This window comes from Macrotis lagotis, chromosome 1, assembly GCF_037893015.1.
Source record: "Macrotis lagotis isolate mMagLag1 chromosome 1, bilby.v1.9.chrom.fasta, whole genome shotgun sequence".
Taxonomy (NCBI): Eukaryota; Metazoa; Chordata; class Mammalia; order Peramelemorphia; family Peramelidae; genus Macrotis; species Macrotis lagotis.
Window position 1 is genome coordinate 796,581,926 of NC_133658.1, and position 16,438 is coordinate 796,598,363.

The 16,438-nt window shown below is 43.1% G+C and overlaps 1 protein-coding gene across 9 annotated transcripts in view; it reads right to left on the minus strand.

Moving 5' to 3' along the window:
* The window catches only part of LOC141508300 (butyrophilin-like protein 2), a 41,185-nt gene extending 26,366 nt beyond the window's left edge, over positions 1 to 14,819 (minus strand). For 2 of the 9 annotated variants that reach the window (XM_074216785.1, XM_074216783.1), the window contains exons 1-4: positions 14,721 to 14,809; positions 14,004 to 14,260; positions 7,810 to 7,909; positions 6,822 to 6,935 (exon numbers count right to left, since the gene is read on the minus strand). In XM_074216785.1, the coding sequence (XP_074072886.1) occupies positions 6,822 to 6,862 (41 nt within the window). In that variant the 5' untranslated portion in view covers positions 6,863 to 6,935; positions 7,810 to 7,909; positions 14,004 to 14,260; positions 14,721 to 14,809. Of the gene's footprint in view, positions 1 to 6,821; positions 7,182 to 7,809; positions 7,910 to 14,003; positions 14,261 to 14,720 lie in introns of those variants that run through there. The other 7 variants (XM_074216780.1, XM_074216777.1, XM_074216779.1 and 4 more) reach the window with 7 other exon arrangements.
* Between the last annotated feature and the right edge of the window lie 1,619 nt (positions 14,820 to 16,438).

A 16,438-nucleotide genomic window follows, 5' to 3' on the forward strand; every position in this document is an offset into this window, starting at 1 on the left:
GGAGCTTTTATCAGGAGTGGTTTTATGGTTGTGAATTAATTAATTTACAATTAAATTAATTCAGTCTTTGACCAAATATACTGGGTGAATGATGTTATAAATATCCAAATTATCCTTGGCAGTAAAAGGTTCCCCACCCTGTATTAGATGAATGCTTTTATCAACTGAGGAAAGAATTTATTTATGCCTTTAAACTTTTTTTTAAGAGAAATGAGTATTGTACTTCACAAAAAGTTTTTTTCTGCATCTATTGACATAATCAGATTATTATTGGGGTTTTTTAGGTTTTTGCAAGGCAAATAGGGTTAAGTGGCTTGCCCAAGGCCACACAGCTAAGTAATTGTTAAGTGTCTGAGGCCAAATTTGAACTCAGGTACACCTGACTCCAGGGCCAGTACTCTAGCCACTGAACCACCTAGCTGCCCCCAGATTATATTTTTAAACTTTTATTATTAATAAAATCAATTATGTTAATTTTCTTTGTTATATACCACCCCTGCATTACTGGTATAAGTCCTGATTGGTGATAATGTATATATATTTGGGGATATGTTATAATAGTTTAGCTAGTATTTTATTTAGGATTTTTGCATCTATATAAATCAATGCAATTGGTTTCTAATTTTATTTCTGATTTTAATCTCTCTGGTTTGTGTACCATCCTACTTATTTCATCAATCAAGTTTGATAGGATACCCTGTTTGTCTACTATTCCAAATAACTTATTTAATATTGGAATTAGTTGATCTGTTATTTGATAGAATTCACCATTAAATTTGTCTGATCTTGCTACTTTTTCTTCAAAAGCTCATTTATGGCTTGTTTAATTTTTTTCCCCTAAAATAGATATATTTGGATCTTCCACCACTTCAGCTAATCTAGGAAATTTGTATTTTTGTAAATATTCATCCACTTTATTTTAGTTGTCAAATTTACTGGCACAATTTTTGGTTAAAATAAATCCTTGTAATAGCTTTAATATCATCTTTGTTAATGGTATATACTTCCTTTCCATTTTTAATACTAATCATTTGGTTTTTATTCTCATTCTTTTTTTAAAAAAAATGAAATTAACCAATGGTTTATTTTGTTTTTTTCATGAATTCAACTCAGTGTTATCTCACAATTCAATCGATTTTTGCATGCAATTCTATTAATCTCACCTTTGATTTTTATGATTTCCAATTTAATTTTTAATCAGGAATTTTTAGTTTCTAGTTTTTAAGTTGCATATACAATTCATCAGTCTTCCCTTTCTCATGTTATTGATGTAAACAGAGCTATAAATTTGCTTCTGATAACTGTTTTTGCATCTTTTCTTTTGATATATCATCTCAATATTGTCATTCTCTTTAAGGAAATTATTGTTCCTATAATTTGTTCTTTAAGCCATTCATTCTTTAAGAGTCGGTTGTCTAATCTCAAATTAGATTTTAATCTTTGTTTCTGTGCTCCTTTATTATATAAACTATTGCACTTTGATCTGAAAGTGTACTTTTAATATTTCTTCTTTTCTATTTTTCATTTTATTTTAAAAAATTAAAAGATTGGAGGGAGTGGAGCCAAGATAGCGACAAGAAAGGATCTTGTCTCAGGCACTCTCTCATAAAACTCATAAGCTAAGGACTCTAACTAAACTTTCAAGAGACAGAACTCACAGAGGGACCCAGGGAGGCAGTTCTCCTTCAAGGTAACCTAGAAAAGAGCAAAAAGGCTCTGCTCCCCGGGTCGGAGGGGCAGCCCACCAGAGGGGTGGCCCGCCAGAGCAAAAGAACTTCAGCCTCCCGGAAGCAGCCCCAGGGCACTGGGAGCCGCAGCTCACAGCAGCGGGGGAATCTCTGGAGCTACACCCCTGGGAAGCACTAGGCACAAAGTGGGGGAACAGCTTGGGGACCTCTGCCAGAGCGAGTACATGGAGCCCAGCCCTCAGGGCACACAGCAAGCAGCTTGGGACAGCACAACCCAGATCCAGGAAATAGAAGCAGGCAGAGCAGGTAAGCAGGAGCCCCCAGGTCATGAGCCCATTGAACCTAGGGAGGGGAGTGAAGAGAAAGAGACTGAGGAGCTCTGTCCTCTGCCTCTGGAACAGGACTCTGGGGCTCTGACCATATTCAGATCCTGATGAGCAGTCTAGGCCCCCCCATAGAACAGCAGCCCCCCCCCCACCTCAGCCCTGTGGCAGAGGGGGCACATATGGTCTTTCACAGACCAGGAGGGAGGACAGAGCCTCACACACTGTGATCCTTGTGGGAGTGTCCCAAAAGCACAGGAAGCACCCCAAAAACAGGCTCAGGCTGGGAAAATGAGCAAGTAGAGAAACAAGAGGAAGACCATTGAGAAATATTTTGCAAATGAGCCCAAGAAGGATCAAAATACTCAGTCTGAAGGTGAGGAAGCACAAGCTCCTGCATCTAAAGACTCCAAGAAAAACAGAAATTGGACTCAGGCTATGACAGAGCTCAAAAAAGACTTTGAAAATCAAATGAGGGAGTTGGAAGAAAAACTGGGAAAAGAAAGGAGAGATGCAGGAAAAACATGAAAATGAAGTCAGCAGCTTAGTCAAGGAAATCCAAAAAAATGCTGAAGAAAATAGCATGCTAAAAACTAGCTTAGGTCAAATGGATAAAACAATTCAAAAAGTTATTGAGGAGAAGAATGCCTTAAAAAGCAAAATTGGCCAGATGGAAAAAGAGATAAGAATACTCTCTGAGGAGAACAAATCCTTCAGACAAAGAACAGAATTCAGGGAGATTGATGAATTTACCAGCAATCAGGAATCAATACTTCAAAACCAAAAAAATGAAAAATTAGAAGAAAATGTGAAATATCTCATTGAAAAAACAACTGATATGGAAAACAGACTTAGGAAAGATAATTTAAAAATTATTGGAATACCTGAAAGTCATGATCAGGAAAAGAGCCTTGACATCATTTTCAAAGAATTACTACAGGAAAATTGCCCTGATATTCTAGAAGCAGAGGGCAAAATAGAAATGGAGAGAATCCACCGATCCCCCAAGAAAGAGATCCCAAAAAACCAACCCCTAGGAATATTATAGCCAAGTTCCTGAACTCCCAAGTCAAAGAGAAAATATTACAAACAGCCAGAAGGACACAGTTCAAATATCGTGGAGCTGCAGTCAGGATCACACAGGACTTAGCAGCAACTACATTGGAAGCTCGTAGGGCTTGGAATACAATATACCGGAAGGCAAAAGAGCTTAGAATGCAGCCAAGAATGAACTACCCAGCAAGGCTGAATGTCCTCTTCCAGGGAAAAAAGATGGACTTTCAATGAACCAGGGGAATTTCAAATGTTCCTGTTGGAATGGCTAGAGCTGAACAGAAGGTTTGATCTTCAGATACAGGACTCAGGTGAAGCATAGAGAGTGGAGGAGAAGGGGAAAATATGAGGGACTTAATGATGATGAACTGCATGTATTCCTGCATAGAAAAATGACACTGATAATACTCATATGAACCTTCTCAGTTAATAGAGCAGGTAGAGGGAATTTTTATAGTTGAAGCACAGGAGAAAGCTGATTTCGAAGATAAGATATGGTATAAAAATGGAGTCAATAGGAAAAAAAGGGAAATGTAATGGGAGAAAGAAAAAGGAGAGGGGGAATAGGCCAAGATATTTCATATAATAAGATTTTTCTTTATTACAATGAACTATTGCAATGATATGGAAGGGAAGAGGCAAGGGCGAATGAGGGAACCTTTGCTCTCATTAGAGGTGGCACAGAGAGGAAACAGCATATATACTCAATGGGGTATAGACATCTGGAGTAAGATGGAGAGGGGGGAGATGGGGGAAGGGGGGATGCAAGTGATGGAGGAGAGGGTGTACCATGGGGTTAGAGTGGTCAGATATAACACATTTTCTTTTTTACTTCTTGCAAGGGGCTGGGATTGGATGCCCTGTCCTGGACCATAGGGCCAGGTGGATGCTGGGCCTAAGGGGTGGTATTGGGGCTCAGGGCCTCTTGGCCACAGAGCCAGGGATCTGTCTGCTGTGCTACTCAGCTACCCCACAGCAGAGTCAGAGTGAAAGGAGAGAGAAAATACAGTACATGGTAGTGGAGAAATATGAAAGGAGGGAGTTGCAATCAGTAATGGCAACAGTGGAAAAATATGGAAGTGTAACTTTTGTCATGGACTTATCATAAAGAATGTGATCACCTGCGAAAGAGTTGTTGGTGTTGGAACAAAGACTCAAGCACATTTTTTATTGTTATTATTATTATTATTATTTGGGGGGGGGTGCAGGGCAAATGGGGCTGGGTGGCCTGCCTGGGGCCGCATAGTAGGGTGATCATTGGGTGTCTGAGGCTGGATTTGGACCCAGGTGCTCCTGGCTCAAGGGCCAATGCTCTGTCTGCTACCTAGCCACCCCTACTATTATTACTATTTTATTTTATTTTGGGCCTTTTTTTCCTTTTTTGTTTAGTTTTTTGCAGGGCAGTGGGGTTTGCATGTCACACAGCTGTGTGATTGTTGGGTGTACAGGGCCAGATAGGGGCTCGGGTGCTCATGGCTCCAGGGCTTGTGCTCTGTCCATTGTGCCACCTGGCCATACCTACAATTATTACTATTATTTTTTAATTTTAATTTCTTTTTAATTTAATTAATTAATTAATTAATTAATTTTTTATTTTAAGTTTTTTCTCTCCCCTTTACTTTTTTGCTCAAGCAAGTCTATATTTATTGGGGGAGGGGGTATTTCATTTATTCTTAAACAAGAATATTTTATTAATGTAGAAAACATTATTTGTACGAAATGAGAATAAATATTAAATTAAATATTAAGTTTTAAAAAATTAAAACATTGAACTGATGGTTTAATTGAATTGAAATATCATGATATATGATATGTCCCTAGATTTATTTCAGTGTCAATTAAAGAAGATCTTGGTAGTATAGTAAGATTTTAACTTTGTGTCCTAACTTCCTCACAAGTCTTAGAAAGTTGTTGGAATTTGGGAGTAGGAAAAGGAGGGAGGATGCCAAAATGGGTTTGGGAACATATACACTTATAGAACTATTTCACAGAACTTCTGAGGGATTTACTATCCTCTGGTCAAATAGTTATCTAGAACCACATATGCCCAGTGAGCACCGGACCAAGGAAATAAAAATATGAACTTTTAGCTTAAAGTGTTCTGATGGTGGCTTAGGATCCCTGGTTCAAAGAACAAGGTTACCTGGAGTTAAAATTGTTTTTGGAGTTCCCATTAGTTTTGTGAGCTTATTTTCCCAAAACCCATTTAGGGAACTGGCCAATAATTTCCCCTTGATGGTACAACTCATGGTTGATGGGAGTGCAATCAGGGGGATGCCAAGGACAAGCAAGGATGCTGACCTGAAGAGCAAGATTACAGAGATTGGAAAATGTTCCTACTGACCCCTTAACCCTGCAGTCTGGAATGTTGTTTCAAAATCTGGATAACACTGCTTATGATGGCAAAGAACTGGAAATTAAGTAAATATCCTTCAACTGGGGAATGGCTTAACAAAGTGTGGTATATGTATGTCACGGAACACTATTGTTCTATTAGAAATCAGGAGGGATGGGATTTCAGGGAAGTCTGGAGGGATTTGCATGAATTGATGTTGAGCAAGATGAGCAGAACCAGAAGAACATTGTACACCCTAACAGCAACATGGGAGTGATGGTCAACCTTAATGGACTTGCTCACCTCATCAGTGCAACAATCAGGGACAATTTGGGGGTGTCTGTGATAGAGAATATCATCTGTATCAGGAAAAAAAAATTGTGGAGTTTGAATAAAGACCAAAGACTATTACCTTTAATTTAAAAAAAAACAGTTATCTTATTGTCTGATCTTGCTATCTCTTATACTTTATTTTTCTTCCTTAAGGATATGATTTCTCTGTGTGAGAAATGTAAGGTGTTGGTCCTCACAGGGTGTGGAGGGGAGCCTTAGGGAATCCATTACAAAGCTCGGCCCAGCCAATCACAAGACTGGAAGAGTCTTCCTAATCTCATTCCAGGGATACCAAGCCCCAAACCGGTTCTCAACCAGTCAAGAGTGACCTAGAGATCTTGACCTAATGCTACTGGTAATTGAATATTAACCCCCACACCCCCTGTGAGGATTGGGGTTCTTTAGCATATTGTATAATGTGTGGGGGAGGATCAAATTAGGGACATATCATGGAATGGGTGGACCTTTTAGATTGTAACTCAAACTCTGAGAACCTATGAACATCCAAGAGGGAGGGGAAAGAGTTTCTGAAGACTATAAATTACCTGACTTTGAAGACTACTTGGTGCTTCACCCCAGGTGTACCAGTATCTTGTAAGGTTTGTGAATAAAATGTACAATTTTCTCTCACTCTAGCAGGTTTTTCTTTTCATTTATTTATAACACTCTGTCATCACATTCAACTTACATCAATGTATACCATGGAAATGATGTAAAGACTAACAGAATGCCTTCTGTGGGGGGGGGATGCGAGATTAGGGGAAAAATTGCAAAATTCAAAATAAATAAAATCTTTCAGGGCAGCTCCTTGATCTTCACTACCTTGGTGAGCCACAGAGATGCCCTTTTCTCGAGAAAAGCCAAAATAAACTCTCTTTTTGCTCAGAGGAGTCTATTTTTTATGCGCATTCTTAGCCTCCACAGAGGCTAACAGCCCCTAGATCCTACCTAGTTCTGGGAAGTCCCAGTCACTCTGACGTCATGTAAAAAGAAGAAAATAAACTACCGTGGCAGCCTCGCCCCTCCCCCTCCGCGGCCCCGCCCGCTGCAAGTGCAGACCTCCTCCCCTTCTTGACCCTGACCTCTTACCTCCGGGGTGGGGGGCGCAGGCCCCAGCTCCTCTGTGCCATGGGGGTCTAGATCTCACCAGTCCCAGCCCTTCCCGGGCTGGCCCTGCTGTCCTGTGAGGAGGGTCCGGCTCCCCTGGAGAGGCAGAGAGACCTTGACATCGCCTTCAGCCCAGCCGTTCCCTGCCCCGACCCCACCATCTGTGACAGCTTCCCAGCCCTTTGGGGGGCCGGGCTGCGCTGGCAGGGGGGCAGCTGTCTCACCCCGAGCTCCTCGGGGTGGCTGCTCTAGAAAGTGTGGCTGTATTTACAGGGGTACGCATGTGGACGTCGCCCGCTTCAGTCCTTCACTTTGGATCTGCCCCGCAGCCCTTCTTTCCCCTCCCTCCACTTCCACTTTCTGTTTCCCTTAGGTCTTCTCTCCCTCCTCCCCAGCAGCCTCCCCTAAACTCAGCCTCTCCGTCCCCCCCCCCCCAACACAGACCCCTGTCTACCTCATCACGCTCAGCTGCCCCCAGCATGGGGGGCGGACCCTAGAATCTAAAGGGAAGCAGAAGTCAGCCTCCTCCAGAGACTCAGAAAAGACTGAGTGTAAGGGGATAATAGACAGAGTATGTGGCCATGAGGAGTTCATCCTGAGAGTCCTTGAGACCTGGGACAATAGGAATGTCCATACCAGAGTGCTCTGAACTCAGGAAGGAGCTCTGGCCCTTCTCTCTCTTTGTTCTCCTGCCTTTCATCCTTATCTTGTTGAATATTCTCAGGAAGGCCCTTTTGTCCTTATCCCTCTGCCTTTCATCCTCTTCTAGTTCAAGTGTCCCAGGAAGGAGTTCTGGTACTTATCTCTCTACCTTTCATCTTTATCTTGTTGAAGATTCCCCATTTTTCCAGGATACAGACCTTTTGTGGCATGCTTTCACAGGCCTGGAGATAAGGAATGCTGATACAACGGGGACTAGGCTTATATATACCCTTATCTCAACTATGTGAGTTAGAGATGTAGCATATACCTGCAATAAATTCCTTGCTTATCTTTCACTGGCTGATTTTCATTACTGAACATGTGGGACATGTCTGGCAGAGCTCCCCAAAGCCAAACAGACAGTAAAACTAAAATAAAAAAGAAAAGAAAAAAGAAAAGAAATAAATTTGTACAGGAGTATGAAATTTGGCCTCCTCCCCCCCTACCAGCTCCTTCTTACTAGTTTAAGAGAGAATCTCCCCTCACAGCATTCCTGAGACTTCAGGAATTTGCCATTGGTCTGTGTTTGTGGATATGTGTTGAGATTGTCAGTTTGGAAAATTCTATTGTGTTTGTGTAAACTGTGCTTGTGCCTTGTCTGTCTTTATGTGTTTAGATTGTCTGTTTACTTGTGTGTTCTGGTTCTTCTATTGATTTGCTAGATGGGGAGAAAAGTTCCCCTAAAATTGTCCTTGGGTAGCCTCATTTTGCTGCTCTTTGTTATTTTGGCATCTAATGCCCTCACTGGCTCTTCCCTTGAGCCTGCTTTCTGTGAGTAATCTGATCCCCCTCCTCTTCCAGGATTTTTTTGTTTTTTATTTTAAAAAAAGGAATGGGGGCTGGCTAGGTGGCGTAGTGGATAGAGCACTGGCCTTGGAGTCAGGAGTACCTGAGTTCAAATCCGACCTCAGACACTTAATAATTACCTAGCCGTGTGGCCTTGGGCAAGCCACTTAACCCCATTGCCTTGCAAAAAACTAAAAAAAAAAAAAAAAAAAAAAAAAGGAATGGATTTTGGTGTTAAATTGACGGAGGCCAAACTACTCACCCTGTTATTTTACTATTATGAGGAGCCCCCCCCCCCAATTCCTTTTTATGTTCCCTTCTCTTTCCCATTCTCTTGATTCTGTGCTACCGGAGTGTTTCCCCCTCCCTCCCACTTTCAGGAGGGAGAGCTACTTCGGGAAGAATTAGTAAAGTGTTAAAAAGGGCATTGAAGTTAAAGAAACAGCAAATATTACCAAATATGTTAAACAAAGAAATCATAGAAAGAAATGCTATTTTAATATGAAAATATGGAAAATAAATTTCAGAAAGACAAGGTTAATCCTAAAGTGTACAATGTGGTTACCAAAATGCCCATATAGGGGAAACTAAATAATTATTATTTTTTCTTTTTTTTAATTTTTATTAAAGATATTATTTGAGTTTTACTGTTTTCCCCCAATCTTGCTTCCCTCCCCCCACCCCCACCCCACAGATAGCATAGGAAGGGGCTGAATATAATGGTATAATATAGTAAAAAGATGGAGTCAATGGGTGATAAATAAAAGTACTGGGAGGAAGAGAAAGGAGAGGAAGAAGGGGCTAAGATATTTCACATGAGTCAAGAAAAAGTTTTTCAGTGGAGTGGAAGGGGGGGAAGGTGAGGGGAAATTCGTGAGATTTCATTCTCATCAGAAATGGCTCAGAGAGGAAATAACATGCACAGTTAATAGGCTATAGAAATCTATCTTACCCTAGAGAAAAATAAGAAAGGGATGGAATAAAGGGGAATGGGGGGGGAAATAGGTGATAGAAGAGAGGGAAGATTGTGGGAGAGGGTACTCAGATACAACACACTTTTGAATTGGGACAAGGTGAAAGGACAGAGAGAATAGAATAGAGAGTGGGAAGGAACAGAGTGGAGGCAAATACAGCTAGTAATAGTAACTGTGGGAAAAACTTTGAAGCAACTTCTTTGGTGGACTTATGAAAAAGAAGGCAACTCATTCCAGAGACAGAGTCATTGGAATCTGAACACAGACTGAAATACATATTTTTTCTCTCTTACTATTCTTGAGGTTTCTCATCAGTTTTTGGGGGAGGGGGATTTATGTTTATTCTCACAAGATTGTTGTTATAAGAAAAAATAAATAAACCAAAAAAGAAGAAAAAGGAAAAAAAAGAAAAAGTATGGTTTGATCTGCATTCAGATTCCATCAGTTCTTTATCCGGAGATAGATAACATGTTTCATGTTAGGTTCTTTGGAATTATCTTGGTTCATTTTATTGCTGAAATTAACTAAATTGTTCACAGTCGATCACCATACTATATTGCTGTTACTGTGTACAATGTTCTCTGGTCTTCCTCATTTCTTATAGCACAATACTATTCTATCTCAAGCATATAAACAATTTGTTCAGTCATCCCTCAGTTGATAGATAAACCCTCAAGTTCTAATGCTTTGCCACCACAATGAGAGCTGCTATAAATATTTTTGTACAAATAAAGTATTTTCCTTTTTAAAAATCTCTTTCCAGGGCAGCTAGGCAGCACAGTGGATAGAGCACTGGCCCTGGAATTAGGAGGTACCTGAGTTCAAATCTGACCTTAGACATAATAATTATTACCTAGCTGTGTGACCTTGGACAAAGTCACTTAACCCCAGTGACTTGCAAAAGCCCCCCCCCAAAAAAAAACCCCAACCCTCTTGGCTATAATCCTGGTGATGGTATTGTTTGTTCAATGGGTGTACATGATTTTATAGACCTTTGGGCAAAGTTCCAAATTTTTCCTCAGAATGGTTGAATCAGTATATAGCCTCACCAACAATGCATTAGTTTCTCAATTTTTCGATATCCTTTCCAACATTTGTCATTTTCCTTTCCTGTCATATTGGTCAATCTGATGAGTGGGGTGGTATCTCAGAGATATTTTAATTTGTATTTCTCTTTTTAAAAAAATTTTTTTATGTATTTATGACAATGGGGTTAGGTGACTTGCCCAAGGTCACACAGCTAGGCAATTATTAAGTACCTGAGGCTGCATTTGAACTTAGGTTCTCCTGATTCCAGAGCAGGTGCTCTATCTACTGTGTTACCTAGCTGCCCCCAATCATATTTCTCTAATCAGAAAGAATGTAGAACATTTTTTGATATGACTACAAATAGCTTTGATTACTTTTCTGAAAACAAACTATTCATATCCTTTGATCATTTAACAATTAAGGAATGGGTCCTATTTTTATAAATTTATCTCAGTTCTCCATATAGTTGAGAAATGAGGTTTTTATCAGAGAAACTTACTTTAAATTTTGTTCACTGTATTTCTCCCCACCTATTTTTCTCCCTGTTTGTTCTGCTCTCTCTACTCTCACCCTGTCAAGGCTCAAGTGTTTGACTTTTTTCTTTTCCCTCTTCTAATCTATCCTCCCTCCTATCAGCACAATCCCCCTCCCCCCTTCTCTTCTAGCTCAACCACCCTTTAGGGTCTAGCTTTTTTGAAAGCTGATAGATTTTTAAACTCAATTGAGTATATATATTAATCCCTCTTTCGGCCAATTCTGATGAGAGTAAGATTCATCAGTTACTATTTGTAGTCCATCTTAGGTTTATGGGGTTGATGATGACTGCTACTTCTAAAGGTAAAAGAGGTGGGACAGTAGAGAGAGCCCTAGGTCTGGAGTCAGGATAAACTGAGTTCTCGTGCAGTCTTAGATATTTACTAGCTTTGTGACCCTGGGCACCTCATTTAACCACTGCCAGTTTCTTCACCTGTAAAATAAGAGAATAATAGTACCTATCTCCCAGGATTGTTGTTAGGCCCAAAGGAGAGAATATTGATAAAGTCCATAGCACAGTGTCTGAATGCTGGCAGGTAATTAATCAATGATTATTTCCTTTCTATAACTAATGGGATATAATTATGATAGCATTATAATCTCCACTTTACAGTCAGACAGTTTGATGTTCAGACAGGTTTGATGCATGCAAAAGACACAAAAGGAAGGAAATTCCATGAATCCAGATCCCCTCCTGTCACCATCACCATTCATCCTCTGGCTCAGAGGGATGTAAACTGGCATGCCAATCAATGGGGCATATCTGGAGTCTTATAGATGTCTAAAAGCCACAATGAGAAGCCAAGATGGCGGAGTAAAGGCAGGGATTCACCTGAACTCTCCCAATTTCCTTCCTAAGACCTTCAAAATAATGTCTTCAAATGCATTCTGGAGCAGCAGAACCAACAACAGGACAGAAAGAAACAATTTCCTAGTCCAAGATTATTTAGAAGGTTGGCAGGAAAGGTCTTTACCACTGTTGTTTCACCGTTCACTTTTTCTGCTGTGAGTGGAACACAATCCCGTACAGGTCTTGGAGTGACTTCAATTAGCAACACTGGCAACTGTAGGGCTCTCTGCCCTAAGAAAGTCAGAAAGGATATTATGAGGCACCCTTTATTGGTATAGGATACAGGACTTGGTTGCACTGCCCATAATCAGGTCAGGACAAGGAGCTCACTAGAGTTTGTAGCCTCAGAGAAGTGGGAAATCTGGTCACTGGAAGAGTATAGAAGCCTTCTGTCCATGTAGAGAGGTGAGAAAGTTGGGGGGGGAGGGATTGGTAGAGGGGTATGTGGATTGGGTTTGGGAGGATGGGGGGAATTCTGGAGGAGTATGTGGACAGAGTGGGGAAATAAGGAAAGAAATAGGGGGATCTTTGGAAGAGTAGGTGAAGTGGGGAATATGAAGGTTGGGGAGGAAGATAAGGGAACAGGAACTGGGTGAAAAGAAACTGAGAAAGAAAATAGTGAGTAAAAATAAGATGGAGGGAAATCCACAAAAAAGGAATTCTAATTTTGATGTTTTTAGGAAGTTCATAGCAGGTTCCTTTGTGTTGGCAAATAGCTGGAAATTGAGGGATCCCCATCACTTGTGGAATGGCTGAACAAATTGTGCTGCCGAGTTGTAGTGTAATACTGCTATGCTAACAGAAATGATGAGCTCGATGATTTTAGAAAGGAAGCAAGTAGGTACTGCAGTGAATAGAGAACTGGCTCTGAAGTCAGAAGGACTTGAGTTCTGAGTTCAAATCCAACCTCAGACCCTTGCTGTGTGAACTTGAGTAAAACACTTAACCCCATTGCCTTGCAAAAGAAAAAATAAGAAAATAAATGAAAGTTACTGCAAAGGAAATGATATGAAGGCTGAAGTGAGCAGAACCCTAAAGAACATATTATATACAGCAACTGCAATTTTTTAAAAGAATTTAAGTGACTTAAGTCCTTTTGATTATTTTAAAAGCACAAAAAATAAAGAATATATGAAGAGAGATGCTATCTGTATAAAAAATAAGAATTGATAAATAGAATATATGCTAAATATATGTATGCTAAATCTATCTATCTATCTATCTATCTATCTATCTATCTATCTATCTATGTACTCATTCACAAATACATATAGAAATTAGTGGAATTACTGGATCAGCCCCTCACAAATGCTAGAAATGTAAGGGTAAGGAGAGGATTCAGACTAGGACATCAAACAGACAAATTTATCTATCCGGATGACCATATTCCTCTATTCCCCAGGGAGCTGAACCACTCCTCCACATAGAGACCTCTTCTGGCTCTCTGCCCCTTACCCCCTCCCCCTTTTTGTTTAGGTTTTTGGTGTTAAGTGGCTTGCCCAAGGACACACAGCTAGGTAATTATGAAGTGTCTGAGGCCAAATTTGAACTCAGGTACTCCTGACTCCAGGGCCGGTGCTCTATCCACTGCACTACCTAGCCGCCCCCCCTCCCCCTTCTAACTCAACTGCACAGTCAATAATCACAGAAAGGCCAGACAAACACTAGTCCAGGAGCCTGGGCTCACTCTCCACTTGTAAGTTATCTCTGGGCAGTGGCAAAACAGAGACTAATGCAGAGCAGAGATTAATGCAAAGGCTCCCTTCAGACCTCTGAGGGCAGCTGGGGCCTTCCTGTCCTCATCCCGACCCTTCAGGATCTAAAAGTCTCCCTCTCCCCTTTGGACTGTACAAAGGAATCAGCCACATAAACAAGTCCTCTGAATCCTTGGTCTCCACTTGTCCCCTGACCTTCTGCTCTGTCCTAGAATCCCAGAGGAAAAAAGCCCATCTCAGTGACTGGTCCTGCTCAGGTGAAGCAGGGGGAAGACATCACCCTCTTCTGTGCACTTGCCCCCATGACAGATATTCGAGCATGCCTGTGGTGGTTCTGATGCTATACCTGCATGGGGAATCCCCCAGCGGGGGAAGCTGGGGGAATCTCAGGGGGCTGAGTCCCAGGGGAGGCCTGAGCTGCAGATATCTGACTGACTTCCTTTTCACTAGAACTGGATGTCCATAGACACTTTGAACTGGGCTATTCCAATCAAACTCATTATTCTCATCCCTCCCCAGCACATCTCAGCCTCCCAGACTGACTTTCTGTTTTATTCTCATTTCTCTTACTTACCCTCAAATCCAAGCTGTCTCCACGACATTGATACGACCCTCCATCCCCTCTCGTGTCTAGGACCTCCGGTCTCCTCTGTCGCTGCCTCTGTCCTGCGCGGGCCTCTATCACCTCACGTCTACACCGAGTTCTTGGTCAGACCCGCCACCGGGGTCTCTGCTCCCCAGTCCGAACTTGGACGGACACGGTGATCCTCTAAAGCACAAGGCTACTCAGCTCGCCTTCCTCCTCCCTGCGCTCCGGTGACTCCCTGCCATCTCCAGGATGAAACACAATTCCGTTTGGGGGTTCCAAGTCCGTCCCTCCCAAGTTTCAAGCCTTCACCTTGAACTACCCCCGCCTCCTCTGATAGTGACACCGGCCTCCTGGTGTCGCCCCCCGCCCCCGTCTCCGGATTCTCGGCCTCTGGCCGGGCTGTGCCCCTGCCCCCCTGCCTTTTAGCTCTTAGTAAAGCGGGCTCTGCTTGCAGGGTGGAGGACTCTGTGCCCCAGCCTCAGGGCTTCCGCGCAGCTGCTTTCACAGACCAGCCCGGGCCAAGGCAGCCAAGGCGAGGCCCCCGCGCCCCTCCGGCTGCGGAGAGACCCCTGAAACCCGCCTCCCCGGGCCGCTCTTCCCCTCCAAGGCCGCTGCCCCTGGCCGGGCCGCTTTCCTTGTGCCTCGGCCGGTGTCCCGCGCTCCCCCGGCACCCCTAAGCGGGCTTCGGCGGCTCTTTCCTACCTCAGGACTTGGCCGTGGTCCTTGCGCAGGCGGTGCCCAGCCTCTCCGTGCCCGTCCGATCGCGGGGTGTGCCGCTGTGCCCGCACCCTTCATTTACAGCGGGGGAGCTCCGGAGAGGGGCCCCCTCTCCCGGGCTCCCTCCAATCCCTCCCCGTGGCCGCCACCTCCCCCGCCTCACCCCACTTCCCTCCCTTCTTCAGCCCCACCTTCCCCAGGTGCCTCCCCTGCTCTCCTGCCGGCCTTAATTGAGCATTCCCATCCCTTCCCCTCTGCAGTTTGCACTTCAGGCATCTTCCTCGGGAGACTGCCAGCTCTGAAGAGGCAGGGACCGTCGTGCGCCGCCTTTCTCTGTAGCCTCAGCTCCGGACACCCTCCCTGTTCGGTACTCAGCAGGCGCATGATAAATGCAGAGACTCAGGTGCTTCTCTAGGTTGTAGTTATGGTGAAGTGTAAGTTGGAGGTAAGCTGAGAGGCACCATGGGAGGGACCAGAGTGACCCCCCCCCCAGGTCTGACAAGGGAGCGGGAGAATGAGGAACCCCAGACACAGAGCTAAACTGAGGCTTCCACTTTACTTTTCAGCTCACAGCGAACCTCAAATAACCAGGCAGGTCCCAAGGACAAGTCCAGGATGCTGGCTGTAAAAAGCAGGGGGACGATCTGAGCATGGCCCCCTGTCCCTGCAGCCCAGAAAGAAATCAGTGGTGATGATGAGGCACATACAATTGAAATGATTTGCCCAGGGTCACACTTTAAAGGGCAGACCTGGAATCATATCCTCCTGATTCCCAGAGACTCAAGGGATTTTCCCATCCCAACTGTCCCCCTCATTCTGAAGGAGTGACACCTTGGTGCTGTCTGGAGGGATCCTGAGATCAGACAAAAGGGCCTCAATTTGATTCTGTTTCTTGGGGAGCAGGAGATTCAAGGACCTTGGTGAGCTCATGGGTCTGCATTTTGCTTTCACAAGCTGATCTACAAAGAGTTTTTTTTTTTTACGGGGAAACCTGAAATGTGTGCACTCCCACCCCAACTACAGTTTAAGGGCCTGCAGTAGCTGGGCATCCCCACAATTCCCAAACAAAGCCTACCATGGTTAGGGTTGGAGTTCTAGGAGACTTGTTAGAGTAGGCTCAGGGTTTCCCCTCCTCAGCTGGGAGAACTCTTGCGTTTGGTGGAAGATGGCTGAGGACCAGGAAGAGAGCTATAGGGGGGGAAAATGTCCTGTCTTTCAGGGGGCTCAAATTCTTAAGGTAGGAAAGGACTCCTGCTCCCAAGAAGCCTGAGGGGAAAAACATAGTTATCTTTTTTCTTTTATTTATTTAGGATTTTATTTTCCCTAGTTATATGTAAAAACAATTTTTAAGATTCACTTTAAAATTTTTAGTTCCAAATTCTCTCCCTCCCCCCTGCCTCATCTGATGAGAATCCCCCCAGTTCCCAATTCCTTGCTCACAGAAAAGAGCTGCTATAAATATCCTTGTACATATCAGTTCTTTTCCTTTTTTCCCCATCTCTTTTGAAATACAGACCTAGTATTGGCATTGCTAGGTCAAAGTGTTCATAGAAATGGTTTTATAGCCCTTTGGGCATGGTTCCAAATTGCTCTGCAAAATGGTTGAACTCCACCAACAGTGCTTTCCCTATAATATCCCCTCTAACATTTGTCATTTTTCATGACTCAGGGAGCTCCTAGTCTGCTGGGAAGTCAGGATATCT